This window comes from Balaenoptera borealis (genome assembly GCF_965194805.1).
Source record: "Balaenoptera borealis genome assembly, chromosome: 6".
NCBI classification, from domain to species: domain Eukaryota; kingdom Metazoa; phylum Chordata; class Mammalia; order Artiodactyla; family Balaenopteridae; genus Balaenoptera; species Balaenoptera borealis.
The window spans coordinates 111,831,077-111,855,267 of record NC_138863.1 but is presented as its reverse complement, the minus strand read 5'-3'; the positions used below and the strand labels follow the sequence as shown (position 1 = coordinate 111,855,267).

The window sequence follows — 24,191 nt, the reverse complement described above, 5'->3', positions numbered from 1 at the left end:
TTTAAATTTACTGAGTTTCATTTTATGGCCCAGCATATGGTCTATCCGGGAGAATATTCCATGTACACTTGAAAAGATTGTATATTCTGTTATTGTTGGATGGAGTGTTCTGTAGATGTCTCTTAGGTCTAATTAGTTTATAGTGTTGTCCAGGTTTTCTGTTCCTTGTTGATCTGCTGTATTGTTGTTCTATTCATTATTGAAAGTGGAGTGTTGGGAATTCGCTGGCAGTCCAGTGGTTAGGACTCCCTGCTTTCACTGCCGTGGGCCTGGGTTCAATCCCTGGTCTGGGAACTAAGATCCCACAAGCCACACGGTGCGGCCAAAAAAAAGAAAGTGGAGTGTTGAAATCTCCAACTACTATCATTGAATTGTATATTTCTCCTTACATTCTTTTCAGTGTGTGTTTCGTGTATTTTGGTGCTCCTTTACTAGGAGCTGATATGTTTACAACTATTATATTTCCCTGACCCTTTTTCATTATGAAATGCTTTCTTTATCTCATACAGTTTTTGTTTTAAAATCTGTTTTGTCGGATATTAATATAGACATACCAGCTTTCTTGTGGTTACTGTTTGTGTGATATATCTTTTACCATCCTGTTATTTTCAGCCTTTGTGTCTCCTGTAGACAGCATATAGTTGGATCAGTTTTTATTCTGACAATCTCTGTCTTTTGATGGAATCATTTAATCCATTCACATTTAATGTTATTATTAATGTACTTGGCTTCTGTCTGCCATTTTGCTTTTTGTTTTCTATCTCCTGTGTTTGTTTTTTTATTCTTCCTTTTCCTGCTTTCTCTTGCATTAAATGAATATTTCCTAATGTAGCATTTTAATTTCTTTCTTTCTTTTTTACTTTTCTAGAGGGTTTTTTGTTAGTGTTTTTCTAGGATTTACCATATATATCTTAACTTATCCAAGTCAGCTTCTGATTTACACTAGCTTAATTCTAGTGATATAAAGAAAAGTTACTCCTACGTAGCTCTATTCTCTTTCCCCCCTTTTTCTGGTATTCTTGTTATGCATATTATATTAATATTACAAACACAATACATTGTTATAACTATTACCTTACCATCAGTAGGCATTTCCTTAGCCCATACAGCTTTGTTCCCACCCGCATCCTTCGTGCTATTATTGGCAAATATGTTACATTTCTATATGTTATAGGCCCAACATTACATTATATACATATTATTTTATACACTTGCCTCTAAAATCAGAAGAAAGGAGGGAAAATATGCATTTCTACAGTCTTTCCAATTACATAATTACCGTTCTTGGTTGTATTAGTCTCCTCAGGCTGCCATAACCAAATGTCATAGACTGGGTGGCATAAACAACAGAAATTTATTTTCTCACTGTTCTGGAGACTGGAAATCCAAGATCAAGGTACCAGCAGGGTTGGTATCTGGTGAGGGCTCTCCCCTTGGTCTGCAGATGGCCACCTTCTCATTGTGGGCTCATTTGGCCTTTCTTCAGCCTGTGCAAGCAGAGGGAGAGCAAGTTCTCTGATGTCTTTTCTTAGAAGAGCACTAATCTCATTGGACCAGGGCTCCACCCACATGACATCATCTAACCTAGTTACCTCTTCATGATCCCATCTTCAAATACCATTACATTGAGGTTAGGGTTTCAACATATGAATTTGGGAGGGATGCAAGCATTCAGTCCATAATACTGTACTCTTTATCTTTTTGTGTTTGTTCTAATTAGTGCCTATTGTAAAGTGTGTCTGCCGTCAACAAATTCACAGTTTTTATTTACTAAGGAAGGTCTTAGTTTTGCCTTCATTTTGAAAAATAGCTTTGCTGGATATAGGAATCTTTGTTAACAGGTTTTTCCCTTGACCATTTTGAATATGTTTTCCCACTGCCTTCTGACCTTCATCTTGTCTGCTGGGAAGTTAGCTGTTAATCTTACTGGGGTTACATTATAAGTAACTAGTCATTTTTCTCTTGCTGTGTGTCTTTGACTTTCAGCATTTTTACGATGGTATCTCTTTGGATCTCTGCATTTATTCTGCTTAGAGTTTGTTGCGGTTTCTGGATGAGTAGATTATTGTTTTTCAATAAATTTGGGATGTTTTCAGCCATTATTTCTTGGAATGTCTTTTCTGCTGCTTTCTCTCCTCTCTGATAATCCCATTATACGTGTGTTGGTTTGTTTAACAACACCCCACATTTCTCTGAAGCTCCTTTTTCTGTGTTCCTTTTTCTCTCTGTTCTTTAACTTATATAATCTCTTTTAATCTGTCTTCCTGGACCAGGGCTCAAACCCGTGTACCCTGCATTGGCAGGCGGATTCCTAACCACCAGGGAAGTCCCAGTATTCTCTATTTGTTAATGCAACCTTGTCACCATTGCTTCTTTACTTCCTTATGCATGGTTTCCTTTGGTTTTGTGAACATGTCTATAATGGCTACTTTATGGCCTTTCTGATAAATGTGAAAAATCTGTTCTTTCTCACAGGCAGTTTCTGCTCCCTGCTTGTATCCAAAGTATGGGTTACACTTTGCTGTTTATTTTCATGCCTTGTAATTTTTTTTTTTAATTAGACATCTTAGATAATGTATTGTAGCAGGTCTGGTTATTGTTGTTCACTTGTTAATTTGTTTAGTGACTGACTGATTATTTTAATGAAGTCTGTTTAAACCTCCCACCACCAGCAAATGTTCAGCCTCTGATTTTTTTCCTCAAGCAGGGAAACCTATTTTTGGGTATTCTCATAGTCATCCTGGAATCACAGTGGTTTCAGTTGGACTCTGTTTCTCTTTTTCCTTGACAACATCCACTAACTGCTAGCTGATTACTCTGTTGTTTTCAATAATGCACTGACTCATAAATTGCTCTACAAAGTAATTCAATCAAAATGTGTCTCCTTTGAAGAAAAAGTTTCTGTAGTCAATATTTGATTTTTATTCTGACATAAGGAAGGCTCATTCCTGCTGTCTTTTTACCTGTTTCCCTCTTGCAAACTAGCAAGCCTACAGTTTAGCCTGAATCTTGAATCTCCTCCCAGTTGTCTTTACCACAATCATTACTGTTCCTGAAAGCACCTGTAGGCTTGAACTTCGTCCCACTCTGTTGCAATTAAAGACAGTTCTTTTGGGGCTTCCGTGGTGGTGCAGTGGTTAAGAATCTGCCTTTAATCCAGCAGTTCTATTTCTGGAAATCTATCTGGTTGAAATACCAGCACAAAGGTGCAAAGATAATGCTAAAGGTGTTTACTGCAGTATTATTTGTAATTAATAAAAGCTGGAGGGCTTCCCTGGTGGCGCAGTGGTTAAGAATCCGCCTGCCAATGCAGGGGACACGGGTTCTAGCCCTGGTCCGGGAAGATCCCACATGCTGCGGAGCAGCTAAGCCCGTGCGCCACAACTACTGAGCCTGCACTCTAGAGCCCACAAGCCACAACTACTGAAACCCGCGTGCCTAGAGCCTGTGCTCCACAACAAGAGAAGCCACCTCAATGAGAAGCCCACGCACCACAACGAAGAGTAGCCCCCGCTCACCGCAAGTAGAGAAAGCCCCCGCACAGCAGTGAAGACCCAACGCAGCCAAAAATAATAAATAAATAAATAAATAAATAAATAAATAAAATTTATTTTAAAAAAAAAAAGACAGTTCTTTGGAGAATACATTAGGTGCTGTTTTATAGCCTCTTTTCTCCCCGGAAAAATCTCTGAGCCAGGGCTCAGAAGCTGGGGATTTGGACAGTGATTAGCTTCTCTAAAAGTGACACCCTATCCTATGAGCTGAGCACTTGGTAGAGGGTGGGGAGACCACAGCCTAGGATCACTGGCTTACCTCTCCTAGTGTGAAAAATCACCACTTCAGGAGCTGGGGCAAGGGTGATCAGGCCAGGGCCCCAGTATTCTCTGCATATCACACCCACAGTAGATCCTCTGTTGTACAAGTGGAGGTTGGGCAGAAAGGAGTTCCCACCTCTCACCCTCATTCACCCCAGATTTAGCTTCAGCAACAGGTACCTAAGGGCAGGATGAGAAAGCTGACATGCCACTCCTCCTAGGAAGAAACCCTCCCTCTGGTGCTGTGGGGAGAGGGAGCTCTGTGTTCTTGGCTACAGCTGTCTGGAGTAGAGTCTGTACCTCACTAAACTGGGAGGGGCAGGAAGGAGTAGTATTGGTTCAAATACCAAACTCACTTTTCTTACTGAGTTTTCATACATGTTCTTGAATAGATGTTTCTAGTTTGCTCTTCATCCTTAGGATCATTTCCATAGGGTTTCAGTGGTTGCTTTTTTATAGCTTTCACCACTTTCAGTGGGGAGAGCAGATCGGTAAACTCATGCTGTTGTGCCAGAAGTCAGTCTCTAATTGGTGAAATTTGATTCAAAAAATAAGAAGTTATACTATTCTGGCATCCTGTCTTTTGAAATTAAATTTGAAAGATTTTATGAAGCTGTTTGAGGAATGGGATACCTGTTCTTCAGCTGTATCACACAGGCGTACAAGCATTGTCCTCAGTGCCAGTGACAATTTTATGGTCTCACAGACTTAATAAGCAGCTAAGTTATTGCTGAGAAGAGCACCTTAGGATCAGCTGTGCTAAAGCTAAAATTACTGTTTGGTGAATGTTTTCTACCACTTCAGTGAGCTACTGACGTGATATATCCGTTAGCTCTGCACTAACAGAGCTGCTTGATGATAACCGTGTACACTAGTGGGGTGGTTAGAATATGGCCCTTCTCAAACTCAGTCATTCTCCCAGGAGCACCACAGATATCTTTGTGGTTGATTGTGTTTGATAATAGCTACCCTTATATTTCTCAAGCCAAAGGCATCTTTTATGTGAAATGTGCAGCGCAGACCCTTGGGTCTCATTCAAGTGCTTGAAAAATACAAAGTTCGTTTTAAGGAAAATGTTAGCCCTTACTGCAAGTAATTCTACATCCTACCTATTTTCTAACAGGAAGTAATCCTCTCTTTAGGCAAGATTTTCCCCCTCAGCTTCTCAGTTTCCTGGTAAAATTATGAACTGCGTTTCATGTCTTCTATCAAAGGACTAAATTCCTCTATAATTAACTACATGCTTTAAATTCATCATAGAATACAATTATGATGTGCCTGTAACCCAGCATCTGCCAGAGGCTTAAATGTTTGCTTCCTTTATCATCCTGGCAGAGTCTTATAATCCTCTGGGTTCACCGATTTGTCTTAGCTGCCAGGAAACACAAAGTAGATTTGGTTCTCAGTGAACACAACAGTCTTATCCCAAATGTCCCTACACCATTTCTGTTTTGCTTTTAAGTGTTTTCTTTTCTCTGTTTTTTAGTACACTCAGTTTTTTTTTAATCTTTCACATTGGAAATAGGTGAGCTATAAATGAATACTTCTAGGAATATAAACATTTAACCAGAAAGCCTAGAAAAATTGGCCATTTGCATGTAAGGGAAAACTCCAAATATTGTACAATAAAAGTTTTATTTGACATTTATTTTCATTAATTGAGCATATAGTTTGGTCAAATTCTAATTGGTTGAGGGTTTGTTTATATTGTCCTAGCTAGATATCCTCATCACAAAAATACATAAGGTAGAAGTCACCTTGAATTACAAAAAGCTTATAAGGCAGAAAGCTAATATTTTCTTCCGGAGACAGCAAACCTGACTGAAGTCTACCCCTCAAATGAATTGAAGGTGATTTATATTTCAGAAGATCAGTGTAATTGTCTTCACAGGGCATACTGTGACTTTTGAAGACTTCTGAAGGAGATTCAGATTATTAGTTGATATTAAATCCCTGATACAGCATTTAAAAGTTGAACTTTTCAGGCAGTTTTCATAGAGTATGTTTAGTGATTATAATTATTAAATGCACACGTGCATTTTTGGAAAATGCAAAAAGTATGAAGTATCAAGAATCAGCAATATACCCACAACCCTAAGTTGACTGCTACCGTCATGTTCATATTATTCTATCAATCTTTCTTCTTTTTGTATGTAGTTTTTTTGGTTTTTTAAAATAAGTTTATTTATGTATTTATTTATTTTTGGCTGTGTTGGGTGTTTGTTGCTGCGTGCAGGCTTTCTCTAGTTGCGGCGAGCGGGTCTACTCTTTGTTGCAGTGCACGGGCTTCTCATTGCGGTAGCTTCTGTTGTTGCAGAGCACGGGCTCTAGGCACATGGGCTTCAGTAGTTGTGGCACGCAGGCTCAGTTGCTGCATGGCATGAGGGATCTTCCCGGACCAGGGCTCAAACCCACGTCCCCTGCATTGGCAGGCGGATTCTTAACCACTGCGCCACCAGGGAAGTCTTCGTATGTAGTTTCAACATAGTTGTGATCCTATTGGATATTTTTTGTTCGTGTGGTGTAGGGTTTTTCACATCATTAAAAATTTCTTTGTAAATATAATTTTTAATGTTTGATTTTATGAATATACAATAATTTATTTACCCTGGTGAGCAACTTGAATTCTTTATTTTTATAGAGTCTTTAGAGCGGGATTAATAGATCAAAAGATGTGACTGTTTTTAAGGTCCTTGGTACATTTTTTTAATGTTTTTGTTTGTTTGTTTTTAATAAATTTATTTTTGGCTGCATTGGGTCTTTGTTGCTGTGTGCGGGTTTTCTCTAGTTGCAGCGAGAGAAGGCTACTCTTCGTCGCGGTGCGCAGGCTTCTCATTGCAGTGGCTTCTCTTGTTCTGGAGCACGGGGTCTAGGCACGCGGACTTCAGTAGTTGTGGCACTCAGGCTCAGTAGTTGTGGCTCACGGGCTCCAGAGTGTAGGCTCAGTAGTTGTGGCGCTTGGGCTTAGTTGCTCTGAGGCATGTGGGATCCTCCCAGACCAGGGATCGAACCCATGTCCCCTGCATTGGCAGGCAGATTCTTCACCACTGCGCTACCAGGGAACACCCTATTTTTTTTTTTGGCTGCCTCTGGTCTTTGTTGTGGTGTGCAGGATCTTTTTTTTTCTTTCTTTTTTTTTTTTTTTGGTTGCAGTGCGCAGGCTCATTTTTGCAGCGTGTGGACTTCTCTCTAGCTGTGGCATGTGGGCTTCTTTCCAGTTGTGGTATGCGGGTTTTCTCTCTCTAGTTGTGGCATGCAGACTCCAGGGCACATAGGCTCTGTAGTTGTGGCACAAGGGCTCCAGAACACATGGGTTCTGTAGTTTACAGCACTTGGGCTCTCTCATTGAGGCGCGCGGGCTTAAGTTGCCCCACAGCATGTGGGATCTTAGCTCCCGGACCAGGGATCAAACCTACGTCCCCTACATTGGAAGGCGGATTCTCTACCACTGGACCACCAGGGAAGTCCCTACAGACATTTTTAAATACACGTAATTGTAAACAGAAGTGTACTGAACCCCCATGTACCTATCACTTAGCTTCTACATTTATCAACTAATGAATAACCTGTTTTCATTTAAACTTCTGTTTCATCCTCCTCCCATATTATTTTGAAATAAACCCAGGTATCATATTATTTCATTCACGAGTATTTCAGTATAGGTATCCCTAAAAGGTTTTTTTAAACCTACTTAACTTAATAGTACTATTTCACATTCCAAAAAATTTAACAGTTAATTTCTTAATTATATCTAATAACCAATTGGTCTTTGTATTACCAGCTACCTCACAAATACTGCTTATGTTTTCACACATTTGTCTTGTAGAGTGTCCCAGAGTCTGGATTTGACTGATTGTGTCATCATGGTGTTGTTTAACATGTCTCCCTATATTTTCTGTAATTCAGTACTTGGATCTAATGTAGTATTTTTGATGCAGTTATGTGAGATGTAAATGCAAAAAGTTGTTAAAGCTAGATTAAGAAATAAAATACCATGTAAAGAAAGTTAATTTAAATGATAAAAAGGGTGGTAACAGGGTTTTATAATAAATTAAGATTCCTGATTCCTTGAGAATTCTCAGAAAGAATTCACAGTATTGCTGTATGATTTTCACTATTTTCTTGAAAGAAATTGCTAAATGGAGAAAACTTTAAAGACATATTATGACAAATCCCATATTAGTTTGATTCTCAAAGACTAACCATTGAAAAATACAGTAATAGCTTAATGGTTTTACAATAACAGCCTTCTATTTTTGTCAGTATTTCCGGTAGAATATGTCAGAATCATGGTCTGTTGTTTATTCCTTAAATAGTACCTTATGTCCTTAGATAGCACATTTTTTAGGGAATAAAGTATTTTTTTCTGAGTCTCATCATTGTCTAACTGCATATTCTCTCTTCTAAAATATAGCTTAGTGAGCTCCAAATAAAGTACCTTTTTATCTTGTAAAATTAGTGAGTTATTTTTCTTCTTTTTAAAATAATTATTTGAACAGTACAAAAATCCTATTTAGAGTACGTTGTAAAAGAATAAGAGCAATGAAATCAGGAGTTATTTTTAAAAGTCTGTGTTATTGTCAAAAACAAAGTGATTTTTATCCAAAAAGTAATTATTTATAACTCTCAGTTTAGAAAAGAGTTAGTTTTGACTTTTACTAAGCTGACCTACTTGAAAAATAATTTTATTTAAATAAATTTATAGGACTGTTCATTCAAAGAATCTTTACAGTCATCTCCATCTCATTGTGCTGTGTTTTTGTGTTTGTTTGATTTTTTTCCCCCATAGCTCCTCAGTAAGTTACTTGCAACCTCCAGGATCAGAGCAAGTACAGTTGCCTCGAACTACTTCACCATGCAATTCCCAGCAGCTTCAAGGCCACCAGTGTGCAGGTATGAATAGACAATTGGAAAAAAAGAAGGCAATGGTCTGTCCATTTGAGAAATCAGTTCCTTGGACATTTCTAGAAAAAGGTTTTCAACTTGTTAGATGCTGAGATGTACCCAGAGTATGCAGGGCGCCATGAGCAATCAGAGCTAACAGGTTCCATCCACTTCCTCCTTCTCCCCTGCTACCACTGCCGCTGCTCTCCGATTCTCCTCCTCAGGCTCTCCTTCCTGCCTGCCTCATAAGTACTGATGTTCTCTGGGATACTTCCTCTCATTACTCTTCAGCTTCTTCCTCGGAAGGCCAACCACTTCCTCGGGTTTTTTTTGCCAGTGTCTCCCAAATTTTATTTCTGCCAAGACAAGACCACATAGCCAACTGCCTGCTGGACATTCCTACTCAGGGATGTGTCAGAGGCACTAGATTTAGTATTTCTCCCTCTTCCTGCCTCCCTTTCCTCACCTATCTAGAGACCAATACAAATGGCAAAATTATAACTCTCTTCCGTTCTCCCCTTTCCCACTCAGCCTTCACCATTTCCTCAAAGCTGGTACCTTCTTTCCTTCCTCACTGCCTCTACTTTTGGTCAGTTCTTTTCATGTCTTCTTCACAGTAATTTCTCATGTGTTTTGCTTATTTCATGTTGCCCCCACGCCCAGCTTTCCTCCCCCACAACACATGCACACATATATACACAATTCAAGAATCACTGTCCTGAAACAGATGTCTCTTCGTGTCATTCCTCTGAATTAAAAATTTGCATAGATTCTCCATCTACACTCCCTAGCAATTAAGCCTTCTATTTATACATATATGCTCAAGTCATACAGAACTCTGTTTGTAGAATATACCATGCTCTTTCATGCCAAGGATACTTTTGTACCTGTTCTTCCCTCCGCCTGGAATGCCTCTCCGCCATCCAGTTTGCCAAAATCCTGCTTATCCTTGAAGTTTGACTCAGAAATCACCTCTTCTGCAAAGGCTTCCTCAGTCCTTAAAACAGAGTTTGTTTCTTCATTTTCTCTGCTTCCATAGTGTCTTAAACAATCCTTTATCATATTTTATTGTAATGATCTGTTGACATATGTAATCTCAAAGAAGCAGAGAAACAATAAATGATTATCAAATACATGAGTAACAGTGGCTGCATCAGCATGGGCTGCTGTGGCCAAGGAGAACCTGAGATGTTCCTAAGCAGTCAGCCCTTCTGTGGTGTGCCTAGCCAGGTCAGGGTGGTGCTATTTCTGGGGAATTGGAAACTACCATTACGATTACTGCAATGCAAACAGTGGCCCTGGGGGTGGGGCACAGGGCACCTTACCTTACACTGAAGTGGCGAGTGGCAGAGTTACATTCCTAATACTAGTAGTGCTGCAGTACCAGTGCCATGGCAGGAATAAATCAGATAAGAAGGTAGATACTGTAGTCCACATGTACTGTACAGCTAGCAGTGTTTGTACATGCATATGATTATTATAACTCTTTAAAGTCAGCCAAGGAGGTCTTCCTAGCCTTTTTCAGACGAGAAAATACAATAAAAGGAAACATAATTTCCCCAGAGTTATAGGACATTTCAGGGCACTGAAATTGTGCTTTCTGATTCCTATATCCCAAACTTTTTCCCACCGCATGAAACTGATTCACTCAAAAGACGACTTTTCTCTGTATGTCAAAATTTCTGTAGGATACTAATTTTTCCCAGAGTGTTCCTTTATGTATTTAGAATAATGCTCGTTTGAAAATGAATTTATTTTTAAAATTAAGCACTTTTATAGATCATATCGCAATTGTCCTACCCTATACTAGGTCTTGTTGTAGATAATTGGACTTTCCTGACTTACTATGTTTAGGATAAGTGAGATGTTTAGGTCTACAGAGTCAATTTCAATGTCTTTTTAAACACAGCACTTGTAGTATAAGCATTAGAGTTTAAATCTGGCTTGCATAAATAGCAGTAAAATTTTGTTCAGAGATGTAAAATTATTGCCATTATCTTGGTGTTTAAAGATACCAGCTCTTTGCTAAAGTTTGCTAATTGCAGTGTCCTGATTCTGATTTTCAGCTGTGCCACCTCCACCAGCTGGTGGCGGAATGGTGATGATGCAGCTCAGTGTACCAAACAATCCACAATCTCGTGCCCATTCACCCCCACTGTGGAAACAAAGCAAATATTACTGTGATCACCAGAGAGGACAGAAGTGTGTGGAATTTAGCAGTATAGACAATATTGTTCAGGTAAGATGCTTCTTTTATTATAATTTTAAAACTTTCAATATTTAGTTACATAAGATTGACCAACCTATTAGGCTTGATGCCGAGTTTGAAATCTTCTCAAACAAATTAGTAAAGAAGTTTGAACATTCTCTATATCCAGACAATTTTTTTCAATATTTAAATATGTTTCCCAGCGTTTGCATAATTTAATTTTTTTTTATTTAAAAATTCAGAAGATAAACTAGATCTGAAATTTGGTAAAGAAAATGAATTAAGCTGTTATCCTACCTTTCCCATATGAACTGTATTCTACTGTAGCCAGAAAGTTGATGAGGGAATGCTCTTCATCATAGAAGAAATACAATTAACAATTAATAAATTTAAAAGCAATGATAGAATTTAAAAATCACTATTTTGGAATCCTGTTAAAGTAATGAACAGGGAAACATCGTCAGCAAATGCCAGAAACATTAGGAAGAGATATATGGGGAACTTTAAAATGGGTAGATTAGGCAGACAGCACTTGAAGCAACTGTTCAATTGTAGCATCAATTAAATTGGGCCAACCAAACATTATTTGCTTCCTAATGTGGTTTAGAAGCATCAGCTATGATATACTCTTGTCAAAAATATTGAACCTGGAAATTCCCTGGCAGTCTAGTGGTTAGGACTCTGAGCCTCCATTGCTGGGGGCACAGGTTTGATCCCTGATCGGGGAACTAAGATCCCATAAGCCGTGCAGTGCAGGAAAAAAAAAAAAAAAATTGAACCTGAATCTAATCAAGCCTCTCTAAGTCTAGCTATTAATTTACAGAAAATAAAGGAAGAAAATATAAAGCAATTTATATGTACAGTGGAATATTTTATTGGATAAATTGGCCTATTTCTTTAACAAATAAATGGCATTTTTAAATGAAGGATGAATCTGTTGTAGATTAAAAGAGACTCAAGAGTTATAACAATCAGATGCAATATATGGGGATCTTCCTTGGATACTGAACAGCCAAAAGACATTTTGGTGCAAAAAGTGGACAGTTAAATATGTTAATTTTGTTAGTATGATAAAGGTGGGTTTTTTGTAATAGTTCTTATCTGTTAGATAGAAGTATTTATATACTGAAATATTTACAAGTGAAATGCTGTGATAATCTGAGATTTCCTTTAAATTGTCTAGTGAGAGAAAAAGCAGGGGATATCAGAATCAAAGCTGGATGATGAGTATATGGAAATTTGTTATACTCATCTATCCATGATAGTATATACTTTTATATACTTGAAAGTTTTTATATACTTCAAAGTTTGTTTACAACATTGAAAGGTTTTTAATTTTTTTTTAAAGACAAACTAAAAAAATTTGTCAATGTACATGACAAAATCATATCAAAATAAAAAAGGCAAAGGTCACTTATAGGCTAGCTCACAAACTATAAATGGCTAATGGCCATTAAACAGATAAAAATATAAAAATAGTTTTTTATCTGTATAATTGGGATATTTAGGAAGACTATTAATTTGCAGTGTTGGCAAATATATCCAGTTGTAAACTGTCTTGTGACTCTTGGTAAATTGATTGATGCAGCTCTTTTTGGAGTGCAGTTTAGTGACATTTTTCAAAATGTGGAAGGCCTCTGATTCACAAATTCACTTCTAGAACTTTGTCTAGTAAAAATTGTGGAACAAACATACAAGAATATGTTTGCAAGGATATTTCTTTCTTCTCTGTCATAGCACTGAAAATCTGAAAATAGTCTTGATATTCAGTAGTGGGTAACTTATTAAATAAATTTCTGTGCCATTTAGGAAAAATTCTAGAGCTGAAAATACAACGACTAAAATGAAAAAATACACTAAAGGAATTCATTGGTAAATTTGAGCAGGCAAAAGAAGGAATCAGAGAACTTGAAGATAGGACAATGTAAATGATTCGAGTCTGAGGAACAGACAAAAAAGAATGAAGAAAAGTGAACAGAGCATAAGGAACCTATGGAACACCATCAAGTGGACCAACATAAATACTGTGGGTGTCTCAGAAGGAGAAGAGAGAAGGGGGCAGAGACAATATTTGAAGAAATAATGGCTGAAAACGTCTCAAATTTGATAAAAGACATGAATATAAACATCAAGCAGCTCAACAAACTCCAAGTAAGGTGAACTCAGAGATGCACGCTGAGACATACTGTAATCGATTTTTAGAAAGACAAAGACAGACAGAATATTAAAAGCAGCAAGAAATAAACAACTCATCACATATAAGGGATCTTCAAAAAGATTATCAGCAGATCTCTCATCAGAAACTTTGGAGACTGGAGGCAACAGGCTGATATCTTCAGAGTGCTACAAGAAGAAAAACCGTCAACCAAGAATACTATATCTAGCAAAACTGTCCTTCAAGGCCTTCCCTGGTGGCGCAGTGGTTAAGAATCCGCCTGCCAGTGCAGAGGACATGGGTTCAATCCCTGGTCCAGGAAGATCCCACATGCCGCAGAGCAACTAAGCCCGTGCGCCACAACTACTGAGCCTGCGAGCCACAACTACTGAGCCCGCAAGCCACAACTACTGAAGCCCACGAGCCACAACTACTGAAGCCCACGCACCCTGCGCACCGCAACAAAGAGTAGCCCCCACTCACCGGCATTAGAGAAAGCTCATGTGCAGCAATGAAGACCCAATGCAGCCAAAAATAAATAAATAATTTAAAAAAAAAAAAAAACACTGTCCTTGAAAAGTGAGGGAGAAATTAAGAATTCCTAGATAACAAAATTTGAGATCTGCTCTGCCAGAAGTTCTCAAAGGAGTCCCACAGAGTGAAATGAAAATATGCTAAACAGTAACATGAAGCCATATGGGGAAAAAAGCTCTCAGTTAAGTACATGGGCAATTATAAAAGCTGGTAATATTGTTCCAGTGGTTTATAATTCCACTTTTTGCTTTCTACATGAATTAAGAGATTAATATTTTTTAAACAATTATTATCTCAAAGACAGTGTTATTATAACTTTGATTTCTAACTCCCCATTTTGTTTTCTACATAATTTAAGAGACTAATGCACTTAAAAGAATTATAAGTTTGGGACTTCGCTGGCAGTTCAGTGGTTAAGACTCTGTGCCTCCACTTCAAGGGACACAGGTTCGATCCCTGGTCAGAGAACTAAGATCCTGCGTGCCATGTGGTGCGGCCAAAAAAAAAAATGAATTATAAGTTTGTTTGGGGGCACATAGAGTATAAAGATGTAATTTTGTGACAACCAAAGGGGGTAGAGACAGAGGAGCACAGTTTTTGTATGTTATTGAAGTTAAGCTAGTATAAATTCAAATTTGAGCATTATATTTAACTTTTGGATGTTAGGTGTAATCCCCAAGGTAACCATGAAGGAAAAAAGCTATGGAATGTATACAAAAGGAAATGAGAAAGGAATTTAAACATTTCAGTACCAAAAAAATCAAGCAAACACAAAAGAAGACAGTAGTGCAGGAAATGAGGGACAGAAAAGCTATAAGACATACAGAAAACAAATAGCAAAATGATAAAATTAAATCCCCTTTGATTGGTAATCGCTTTAAATGGAGATGGATTAAAATCTTCAATCAAAAGACAGATTGGCTGAATGGATAAAAACACATGATCTAACTATATGCTGTCTACAAGAGACTCACTTTAGATCCAAAGAAACAAATAGATTGAAAGTGAAAGGATGAAAAAAGATACTTCATGCAAATCATAACCAAGAGAGCAGAGGTGGTTATGCTAATATCAGATCCAAAAACTTTACAAGATACAAAGAACATTATATATTAATAAAAGGTTCAATACAGCAAGAAGATATAACAATTCTAAACTCTTACACACCTAATTACAGACCATCAAAATATATGAAGCAAAAACTGACACAATTGAAGGGAGAAATAGACAGTTCTACATTAATAGTTGGAGATGTAATACCCTACTCTCAATAATGGATGGAACAACCAGACAAGATAAGTAAAAAAATTAGCTTAAACACAATGAACCAACTAGATCTAGTAAACATACACAGACTACTTGACAACAACAGCATACACATTCCCCTTAGGTGCACACTGCACATCCTCTTGGATAGATGTTATTGTTAGGCCACATGTAAAGCCTTAACAGATTTTATTTATTTATTTTAATTAATTTATTTATTCATTTATGGCTGCATTGGGTCTTTGTTGCTGTGTGTGGGCTTTCTCTAGTTTCAGTGAGCGGTGGCTACTCTTCATTGCAGTATGCAGGCTTCTCATTGCTATGGCGTCTCTTGTTGCAGAGCATGGGCTCTAGGCATGCAGGCTTCAGTAGTTGTGGCACACGGGCTCAGTAGTATGGCTTGTGGGCTCTAGAGCACAGGCTCCGTAGTTGTGGCGCACGGGCTTAGTTGCTTTGCGGCATGTGGGATCTTCCTGGACCAGGGCTGGAACCCGTGTCCCCCACATTGGCAGGCAGATTCTTAACCACTGTGCCACCAGGGTAGTCCCCAAGCCTTAACAGATTTTAAAAGGTAAATATCATACGAAGTATCTTCACCAACCAAGATTGTACTGGAGGTTCTAGGCAATGCAATTAGGTAAGAAAAAGAAATAAAATGTGTCCCAATTGGAAATGAAGAAGTAAAATTGACTCTGTTCACAGATATTATGATCTTCCCACAAGACATTTATAACTAGAAAGGAAAAAATAGTAACTTGACAACGGAGAAACCTGGCAGACACCATCTTAACCAAGCAGTCAAAAGAAACATCACCAGTACTGTGGTGACAAATGGATGGCATGTACCTTCTCACAGGATGCATTGAGAAGGACACAACATCACTTCTCTGGAATTCCCTTCCCCGAATGTATATCATAAGCTTTTTGATGAGGAAACAGTAGGCAAACCCAAGTTGAGAGCCATTCTACAAAATAACTGGTCTTCAGAGTGACCTTCAGAAACTGATCTTCAAAATGTCAAAATCATGAGAGAGAAGAAAGACAGACTATTCTAGGTGAAGAAGGTTAAAGAGATAAGACAACTAAATGCAGCGGTTGATTTTACAGTGGATTCTGTACTAGAAGGAGGAAGTTTTTCTTTCTTTTTTTTTTCTGCTATAAAGTACCTTAGTGGGACAGTTGGCAGAATCTGAATAAATTATATAAATTATGTGATATGTCGTTAGTCATCTGATTTTGATAATTCACTGTGGTTATTTATATAAGAAAAAGTCCTTGTTTTTAGGAAATAGACACTAGTTATTTTGGAATAGAGTGGTATTGTGAGCAACTCATTCTCTAATAGTTCAGAAAAAAAGTAACTATATATATAGAGAGAAAGCAAATATAATAAAATACTAACATTGGGAAATCTGAAAATTTTTTGCACTATTTTTGCAACTGTTTTAAGGATGAAGTTTAAAATAAACAGTTAATATGAAAAAAAGAATGAAGTAGATGTGTATGTTCTCTGATGGAAAAGTATCTACAATATTATTGTAAAGGTCCAAAAGCAAGATTCAAAAATTGGATGTATAGTCTGTTTCCATTTTTGTAAAACAGATGTATGGATGCATGTGCATGGAAACAGTTTACCAGTGTTTATCCTTAGGAATCGGAAATTATAAATTTCTATACTATTATAATTTTTTTAATAACAAAGTACCTATTGCAGTGGTGTAACAAGTACATATCTGTAATCTGAAAGAGTAAAAATTTCTGTCCAAAAGGAAATTTGCAAAAAGCCTAAAATGCTGACCTGTTTTCTTGATATAATTGCAGCACAGTCCTCAACTCAGTAGTCCCATTATTTCACCAGCTCAGTCGCCAGCACCAGCTCAGCTGTCCGCCCTGAAAACTATCCGTCCCTCTGGACCGCCACTTTCCATCATACCCCAGTTTTCTAGACCCTTTGTCCCTGGGCAAGGTAAGTGTGCACAAAGCTAGTCACAGCCACAGAGAATTTTAGGACATCCATTCCCAGTCACTTTGTGATTTACTTGGTACCACTACCTTTCATTATTCCACAGGACTGCATTTTTACCTCACTCAGGCATTTTTATTTATTACCATTCACTCTCCTAACCTTAAGGTTTCATCACAATTAATAATTAATTACTGGGACTTCCCTGGCAGTCCAGTGGTTAAGACTCCATGCTTCCACTGCATGGGGCACGGGTTCAATCCCTGGTCAGGGAAATAAGATCCGGCATGCCACACAGCGTGGCCCCCCGCCCCAACAAATTAATTAATTAATTACTAATTTATTAATTACTTGTAATAATTACATGATGAATTAAAATGACTGACTTATTCTTCAGCTCCATTCCTCTGTAGTAGTAATAGGCAATGTGATATCTGTTTTGTATTTCTAATTTCTATATTAGACTAATATATCAAGAGTTTATTCAAAAATTTATTCAACAAATGTTGAGGACTTACTGTGCCCCAGATGTACAAAGATGAATAAAGCCAAGGCCTCATCGTCATCAACCCTCAGTCTAGTTGGAGGAACAGAAACTCAAGCAGATGATTATAAAATCACATGGAAAGCATTAATTTTATTTCCTGGAATTTATCCTAAGGATAATGTACACAATGGTTTATGCACAGAAGAGTTTATTCTATGCCAGAAAAGTTCAAAAACAATCTAAATGTCTATTAGTAAGGATTAATTAGATTATGGATATATATATATCTCCATATAAGTAATCCTGTACAGTAATCTAAAAATAATGTCTTAAAGAATCATTAAGAGGGGAAGTAGTCATAGTACAGTGAGTGATTTTTAAAGAACAAGTTAATTTACAATGGCCAGGACATGGAAGCAACCTAAGTGTCCATTGACAGATGAATGGATAAGGAAGATGTGGCACATATATACAATGGAATATTACTCGGCCATGAAAAGAAATGAAATTGAGTTATTTGTAGTGAGGTGGATGGACCTAGAGTCTGTCATACAGAGTGAAGTAAGTCAGAAAGAGAAAAACAAATACCATACGCTAACACATATATATGGAATCTAAAAAAAATGGTTCTGAAAGAACCTAGGGGCAGGACATGAATAAAGACACAGACATAGAGAATGGACTTGAGGACACAGGGAGGGGGAAGGGTAAGCTGGGATGAAGTGAGAGAGTGGCATTGACATATATACACTACCAAGTGTAAAATAGATAGCTAGTGGGAAGCAGCCGCATAGCACAGAGAGATCAGCTCCGTGCTTTGTGACCACTTAGAGGGGTGGGATAGGGAGGGTGGGAGGGAGGGAGACGCAAGAGGGAGGAGAGATGGGGATATATGCATATGTATAGCTGATTCACTTTGTTATACAGCAAAAACTAACACAACAATGTAAAGCAATTGTACTCCGATAAAGATGTTTAAAAAAAAAAAAAGAACAACTTCCATGGACATTTCAAAAAAGAAGATAAACAGATGTCTAATAAGCCCTTGAAAAGGTGCTCAACATCATTCATTAGGGAAAGGAACATTAAAATCTCAGTGAAATACCACTCACCCCCACTAGAATGGCTATAATCAAAGAGACTAACAAAACCAAATGTTGGTGAAGATACAGAGCAGCCAAAATTTCCACACATGGTGTGGGAGTGTCAAATGATATAACCACTTTGGAAAAGGATTTGGCAGTTCCGTACAAAGTTAATCACTTACCCTACAGTGCAGCAGTTCCACTCCTAGGTATTTGCCCAAGAGACATGAAAACATGTCTGTGTAGACTTGTACAAGTACATTTATAACAACCTTATTTTCTTACAACAGCCCAAGCTGGACAATGACCCAAATGTCCACCATCAGGAGGTTGGATAAAAAAATTGTAGTATTCCTGACAACTCAGCAATAAAAATGAACAGAGCAAACCACTGGCATGCAGCAACATGGAGGCATCTCCAAGCCGTGTTAAGCGAAAAGCAAACCCGACACAAAAAGAAGACACGATTCTAATTTTATGAAATCCAACTGTAGGCCACTAAGCTACAATGTTAGCACTCAGATTGTGGTGTGAATGAGATATGCAATTGACTGAAAAGGAGCTTGAGGGAACTTCCAAGGAGATGGAAATACTCATCTCTTTGGGTCATGGTTACATGAACTTTTACAATTGTTAGATTTCATCAAACCCAACACTAAAGATGTGTATTTTATTTTACGTTAATTATATCTCAGGTTTTTAAAAGAATTATAAGATGCACACATATATACATGTGTAAGCACACATACATAAAACCAAGACTGAAAAGATACACACCAAAATGTTAGAAGTAATGGAATTACCAGGGTGGTCTCTAACTTCTCCTTTATAATTCTCTATTTCCACATTTTTTACAAAGCCAATAACTTTAATAAACTAGAAAAATAAAGCACGTTATAAAAAAATAAACTGAAACAGTGTGTGGATTGAAACAGTATGTGGCAATGTAGCCTACCAGGAGGGGTCTCTGGCTGTTGCTGACTACAGTCTCATCTCTGTATGTGCAAAGAATGCTGCTCCCTAGGCCTGAACTTAACTCTGACTTCTTTGCAACTGGCTTTCATACATCTTCATGCTTAAAATTGCATCTCTAATCTCAGTGCTAAACCTCCATGTCATATCTTCCCTTCAGCTATTGTTTGGGATAGGGCAAGTATGTCGTGGGTGTATTCTGCCAGGGAGCTGCCCAAGCACCCCAAAAGCGTTCATCAGAAAAGAGCCCCACAGAGTGGCAGGAGGTTCACGCCTTGCTTCTCTCTGTTAGGAAACTGTCAGGAGAAGCACTGTATGATTTCCTGAAGATGCTGTCCTAGCAGCTACCCATAACCCTTCTCCAGACACTGAATGTGCTACATTTGGGGACTTACGGTTAAAATAAAATGAGGATATAACAAATGAGAACATTATTCTCCAGGACAAGGCTTTTGCAGTCAGCATTTATGAAGCCCTTTCCATGGGATGACTTTTAGGCACTCATGCGTGAAAGAAAATAATTGGAGTATCTCCATCCTGACTATCCCGCACTTGTTGATTTAGGAGGGGGTTGCTTGCTCATGAGTAACACTGAGGAACTATGCCAGTCTTTCTAAGCAAGGTTACATTATAAATATTGTTAAAGACTTTCATTTAAAGAGAGCTTAAGAACAGACCCAAGACCTAGAATGTAAATATACCCATTGATTAAGCCTAGAAAAATGTTTGTATGAGGATATGTATATGTATAAATGCATATGTTTATAGTAATTAATAATGAATTTGGAGAGATAGAGAGCTTCATGTTTTCCCAAGGTTTTTTCCATCCCCTGAAATGTAACTTCTGTTAATTTTTAATCATCAGAGAAAAGTGTGGATTTTAGCATCTCAAGTGGGCGTAATGAGTTATTATAGTTACTTTGGTGGATTTCGCATAGAATGTTAAGGTTTACAGAGCTGTTCTCTCCATGCTAACCTGTCTACCCAGCTCCTACCACTTAACCTCCTTCATAACCATTGTTTTTAGTCCTTAGTCCTTTCAGAAGTTTACCCCAGCTCTTTAAAGGCTAGATGGAGGCTTTTAATTCTTTTACAAAAATATGTCAATACCTACACTATTGTATTCTACTAAACATGTTTCCCCGTCTCATCCTGAGACAGTTGAGAAAACTGAGAAGTACTTCATACCCGAGGAAAACGTAAAAATCGTTTTTTATCAACTTTCAGGAGATGCCAGATACCCGTTACTTGGCCAGCCCCTGCAGTACAACCCTCCTGCTGTTCTGCACGGACACATTCCAGCCCAACAGGTGTGAGATCCAGCTGTCTGACCTCCTGGGCTTTGTTGGCAGAGCATGATGCTTCTGTTGCTGGGCGTGTGGAGTGCCCTGGCCCCCGAGTTGGCACCGCACTAAGGAGAACTGTGTGCCTGGGCCAGTGGATGTCTCGGTGTTGCCCTGGCCTGTCCGAGAGCAGAGTGAGGGAGAAGGTGGTGGGCTGCTTGGCGGAGCGGGGGTCCCTGAGCGCAGTCCAGATATCGGGGGGCGGTGGAGGCCATTGGGCGCTCTCACTTACAAAAGACTGTGACTGGTGATAGTGACAGGCCGAAGTGCCACTGCCGCCGAGGCAGAATTCAGAGGGCCTGGAACTGGGTTTTTTTCTGCTGAAGTAGAAAACCCAGACCGAGTATGGTTATGGGTTAAGCGGTCGAACAATTGCAGTCACATTTTGCAGCATCGTTAACCTTATTATTCATGTTTGTGGATTTTCAGGGTCAGTCTGGCAACAGGCATGGAAACCGAGGAAGGAAACAAGCTAAAAAAGCTGCATCCACCGACCTTGGTGCAGGAGAAGCAGGTGTGTCCCCAAGCGGCATCCGGATGTGGTTCTACATACTGCTGGCCTGACAGTCTGTAAAACTGCCACCCCACAGAAACAGGTTTTCCTCTTCTAGAGTCCTGAACAAAGCCTTAGAAAATTATGCCATCTATAATGTAGGGTTCTTGAACGTGTTCTTTTGATTCTGTCTCATTTCAGAATTTGAGAGTACTGAGGTACAGGTGGGTTTAGGAGGGGTGAAGGAACCAAAGGGATTCAAAAGAGATGTGAGGGAGGAGCAGGTAGAATGAAACGCGTTGCCTCTGTATTCTTTGAGAAAGGAAATAGTCCTTACACCCTTTAGGCGATAGGCTGAACGAACAAATACATTGCCTTTCTATGGCAGGGTGTTTTCAAGTCGGTACCTTAACTCGCTTTTCAACAGCCTTGGGGGCGTTAGGGCAGGTGCTCTTTTCAAGATCCTGTGCAGTTTTACAATGGGAATTCAAAGTTCAGGAAACTGTGTGCCCAGGATCACACACCTAGTTTGGAGACGCCGCTGCACAGGCTGCGTTTTGCACGTGAGGCTGCCAGTGTGGCCGCCTGAGGAGTAGGTAGGAAGTGTTTAGAAGACGGCCGTAACAAGTATAACTCTGTGGATTTGAATGGTTTCAGAAAACTGTGTTCATTTTCCTGTGTCATATTTGGGTCTGTGATACTTTTTGCCCACCTGTGGGTAACAGGGGTTATTAATTGTACACCTTTTCCATTCTAGTTGTTGGGAAGGTCTTGGAAATTACTGAACTACCAGATGGAATAACTCGCGTGGAAGCCGAGAAGCTTTTTGGGGAACTTTTTAAAATTGGCGCCAAGATCCGGTGGCTCCGGGACCCCCAGTCCCAGCCCCAGCCGCGTCGTCACCCCCTCTGCTGTGGCAGCGGGGATGGCACTGTCAACCCCGAACGCTCTAAACCCAGTGACTTGGCCTCCACGTACACTGTCTTAGCCACATTCCCCTCCATCTCCGCCGCGCAGAATGCTCTGAAGAAACAGATTAACTCGGTTAACAAGTTTAAGCTGAGAACGAGCAAGAAGCACTATGACTTTCACATTTTGGAAAGGGCAAGTTCTCAGTAACAGCCCCCTTGGACCCACGGCCTTTGTGATTCCCCCGTCCTCGCCCATCTTTAACTGGCTTGGTATTTGGAGCTTCTGTTAACATGATAGAGACTCCTAGGATGTGTGGTCGTGGCGTTAACAACTTCTGAAGACAGGCCGGTGATCCAGCAAAGGGGGGAAGATACACATTTCACCCCAAATGACTGTAGGAATCCACATCGGAATGATACAGAGTTAGCAGCTTTTTCTGAGGAAGTGCTGTTCAACTGCCTCCTAACTTTTATAGTTATTTTGTTTTCTATTTCTGAATTCTTGTATCAGATCCAAAGCTCTATTGTACAGCAAATTATTCTTCAAAATGATTACAAACAGTTGCAACCTGTATTTCTTTTTTTGCAGCCAGCACAGTGTGACCCAACATAGAATTTGGGGGAAAAAGAATGCAGGAGTGTAATAACCAAGTCACAACCATGCACTGTCTTTGGGGGGCTGGAGGGTGACTAAGGAGACCCCACAAATAGAAAATTACTCTTCCCCTGTATCTCTGAACACAGACACAATTTCCAGAAAATACAGAACTCCCTCGTAGGGTCCTTTCCTTATTCACTTAGGTCGTATGAATATTAAGGATAAAGTAAATTATGTTCTTAATGCCTCTTAATCAAACCACTTAGGTTCAAAGGGGAATAGGAATCATTCTAGGCAGGAGAATACGTCCACTTTTTTTCTACATCTCCCTCCAATAATTAAATGCCACTTATTTTCATTCCCTTCCTTGTGGATTTTTTTGTCACCTGAGGAAATGCATTTGATGAGTGCTGGAAACTTCTTCAAGTGGTTTAGAATGTGTTTTCATTGTTGGCAGCGGATCACTGGACGTCAAAGATTCATTGCACTTATGAACAAGGAACCTTTTTTTCAATTCGCAAGGCTGTACAATGTGTGCTGATGCAAGCCTTTTTCAGTTCAAGAGAATAAATGTTTACAAATGTATACCCACTTTGTCTTTTGTAAATTAAAATCATGTTTTTCAATGAGAGTCAGTGTTGAAGACTTAACCTGTCTTGAAGATTTCAATTTCAGACTTACGGAAGATTTCAGACTTAAACCGCCTCGTTTTACAAATATTCTACAAAGCATCACTTTCTCTGTGGGAGTGTTTCTTGTGGGTATGACTCATGTCATTTCGTTCTCTCATAAGTTAATTCCAGTCAATTGTAGACAATTTTGAGTATGAACAAACTTATAGTCAGAAAATAGAACATGAAGATAGGAACAAATGAAATAGAACATTTCATCTACAATGAAAATAGAACATTATGTTCGGTTAGATAAAGAATTTGTGTTTTTAGCTGGTATTTTGAGCACCCAGTTGTCCTGTTTAGCTCAAATACTTTATAGAAAGCTTTCACCATTTGTTAGCCCAGCAAAGTCGAACCACTGAGAAACCCAAAGTAGGGGTCGGAGGCGGGGTGATCTGCCATCAGCAACTTGCCTGGAGCCTGACTGGCTTCCAGCCCAGACTAGGGGTTTACTTTGCAACTCAAGAGCAGTAGGTGTTAACCAGGCTCTGGTGCAGATGTTCACTCCTTCTAGAGCATTTGCAAAGCCCTACTTTGTCCCAAGGAATCCTGGACCTCCCCGCAAGCTGGTGCATTCCAATCATGAATATTGTGCTCCTGGGAGAAGTGGGAGCTGCCTTTAAACCATGTCAGATTAAGGAGCCATATACAGAGAAAGCAGAGTGAGGACTGTGAAAATCGCTCACTTTTGAGGACTGGTGAATTTAATTTTTGACTGTAGAGAGTCAGAGATGGAGAGGACATGTAATTAGGGTCAACATTGCAGCAAGAATTATTATTTAATCACATTTCATCATGGGGG

The 24,191-nt window shown here is 39.0% G+C and overlaps 1 protein-coding gene across 18 annotated transcripts in view; it reads left to right on the top strand.

Moving 5' to 3' along the window:
- R3HDM1 (R3H domain containing 1) overlaps positions 1–23,346 on the top strand; it is a 119,456-nt gene extending 96,110 nt beyond the window's left edge. For 17 of the 18 annotated variants that reach the window (XM_082397824.1, XM_082397832.1, XM_082397827.1 and 14 more), the window contains 6 exons: positions 8,605–8,708; positions 10,766–10,938; positions 16,685–16,829; positions 20,598–20,680; positions 21,143–21,227; positions 21,964–23,346. In XM_082397824.1, the coding sequence (XP_082253950.1) occupies positions 8,605–8,708; positions 10,766–10,938; positions 16,685–16,829; positions 20,598–20,680; positions 21,143–21,227; positions 21,964–22,325 (952 nt within the window). In that variant the 3' untranslated portion in view covers positions 22,326–23,346. The remainder of the gene's footprint in view (positions 1–8,604; positions 8,709–10,765; positions 10,939–16,684; positions 16,830–20,597; positions 20,681–21,142; positions 21,228–21,963) is intronic. The other variant, XM_082397823.1, reaches the window with a different exon arrangement.
- Positions 23,347–24,191: the final 845 nt, after the last annotated feature.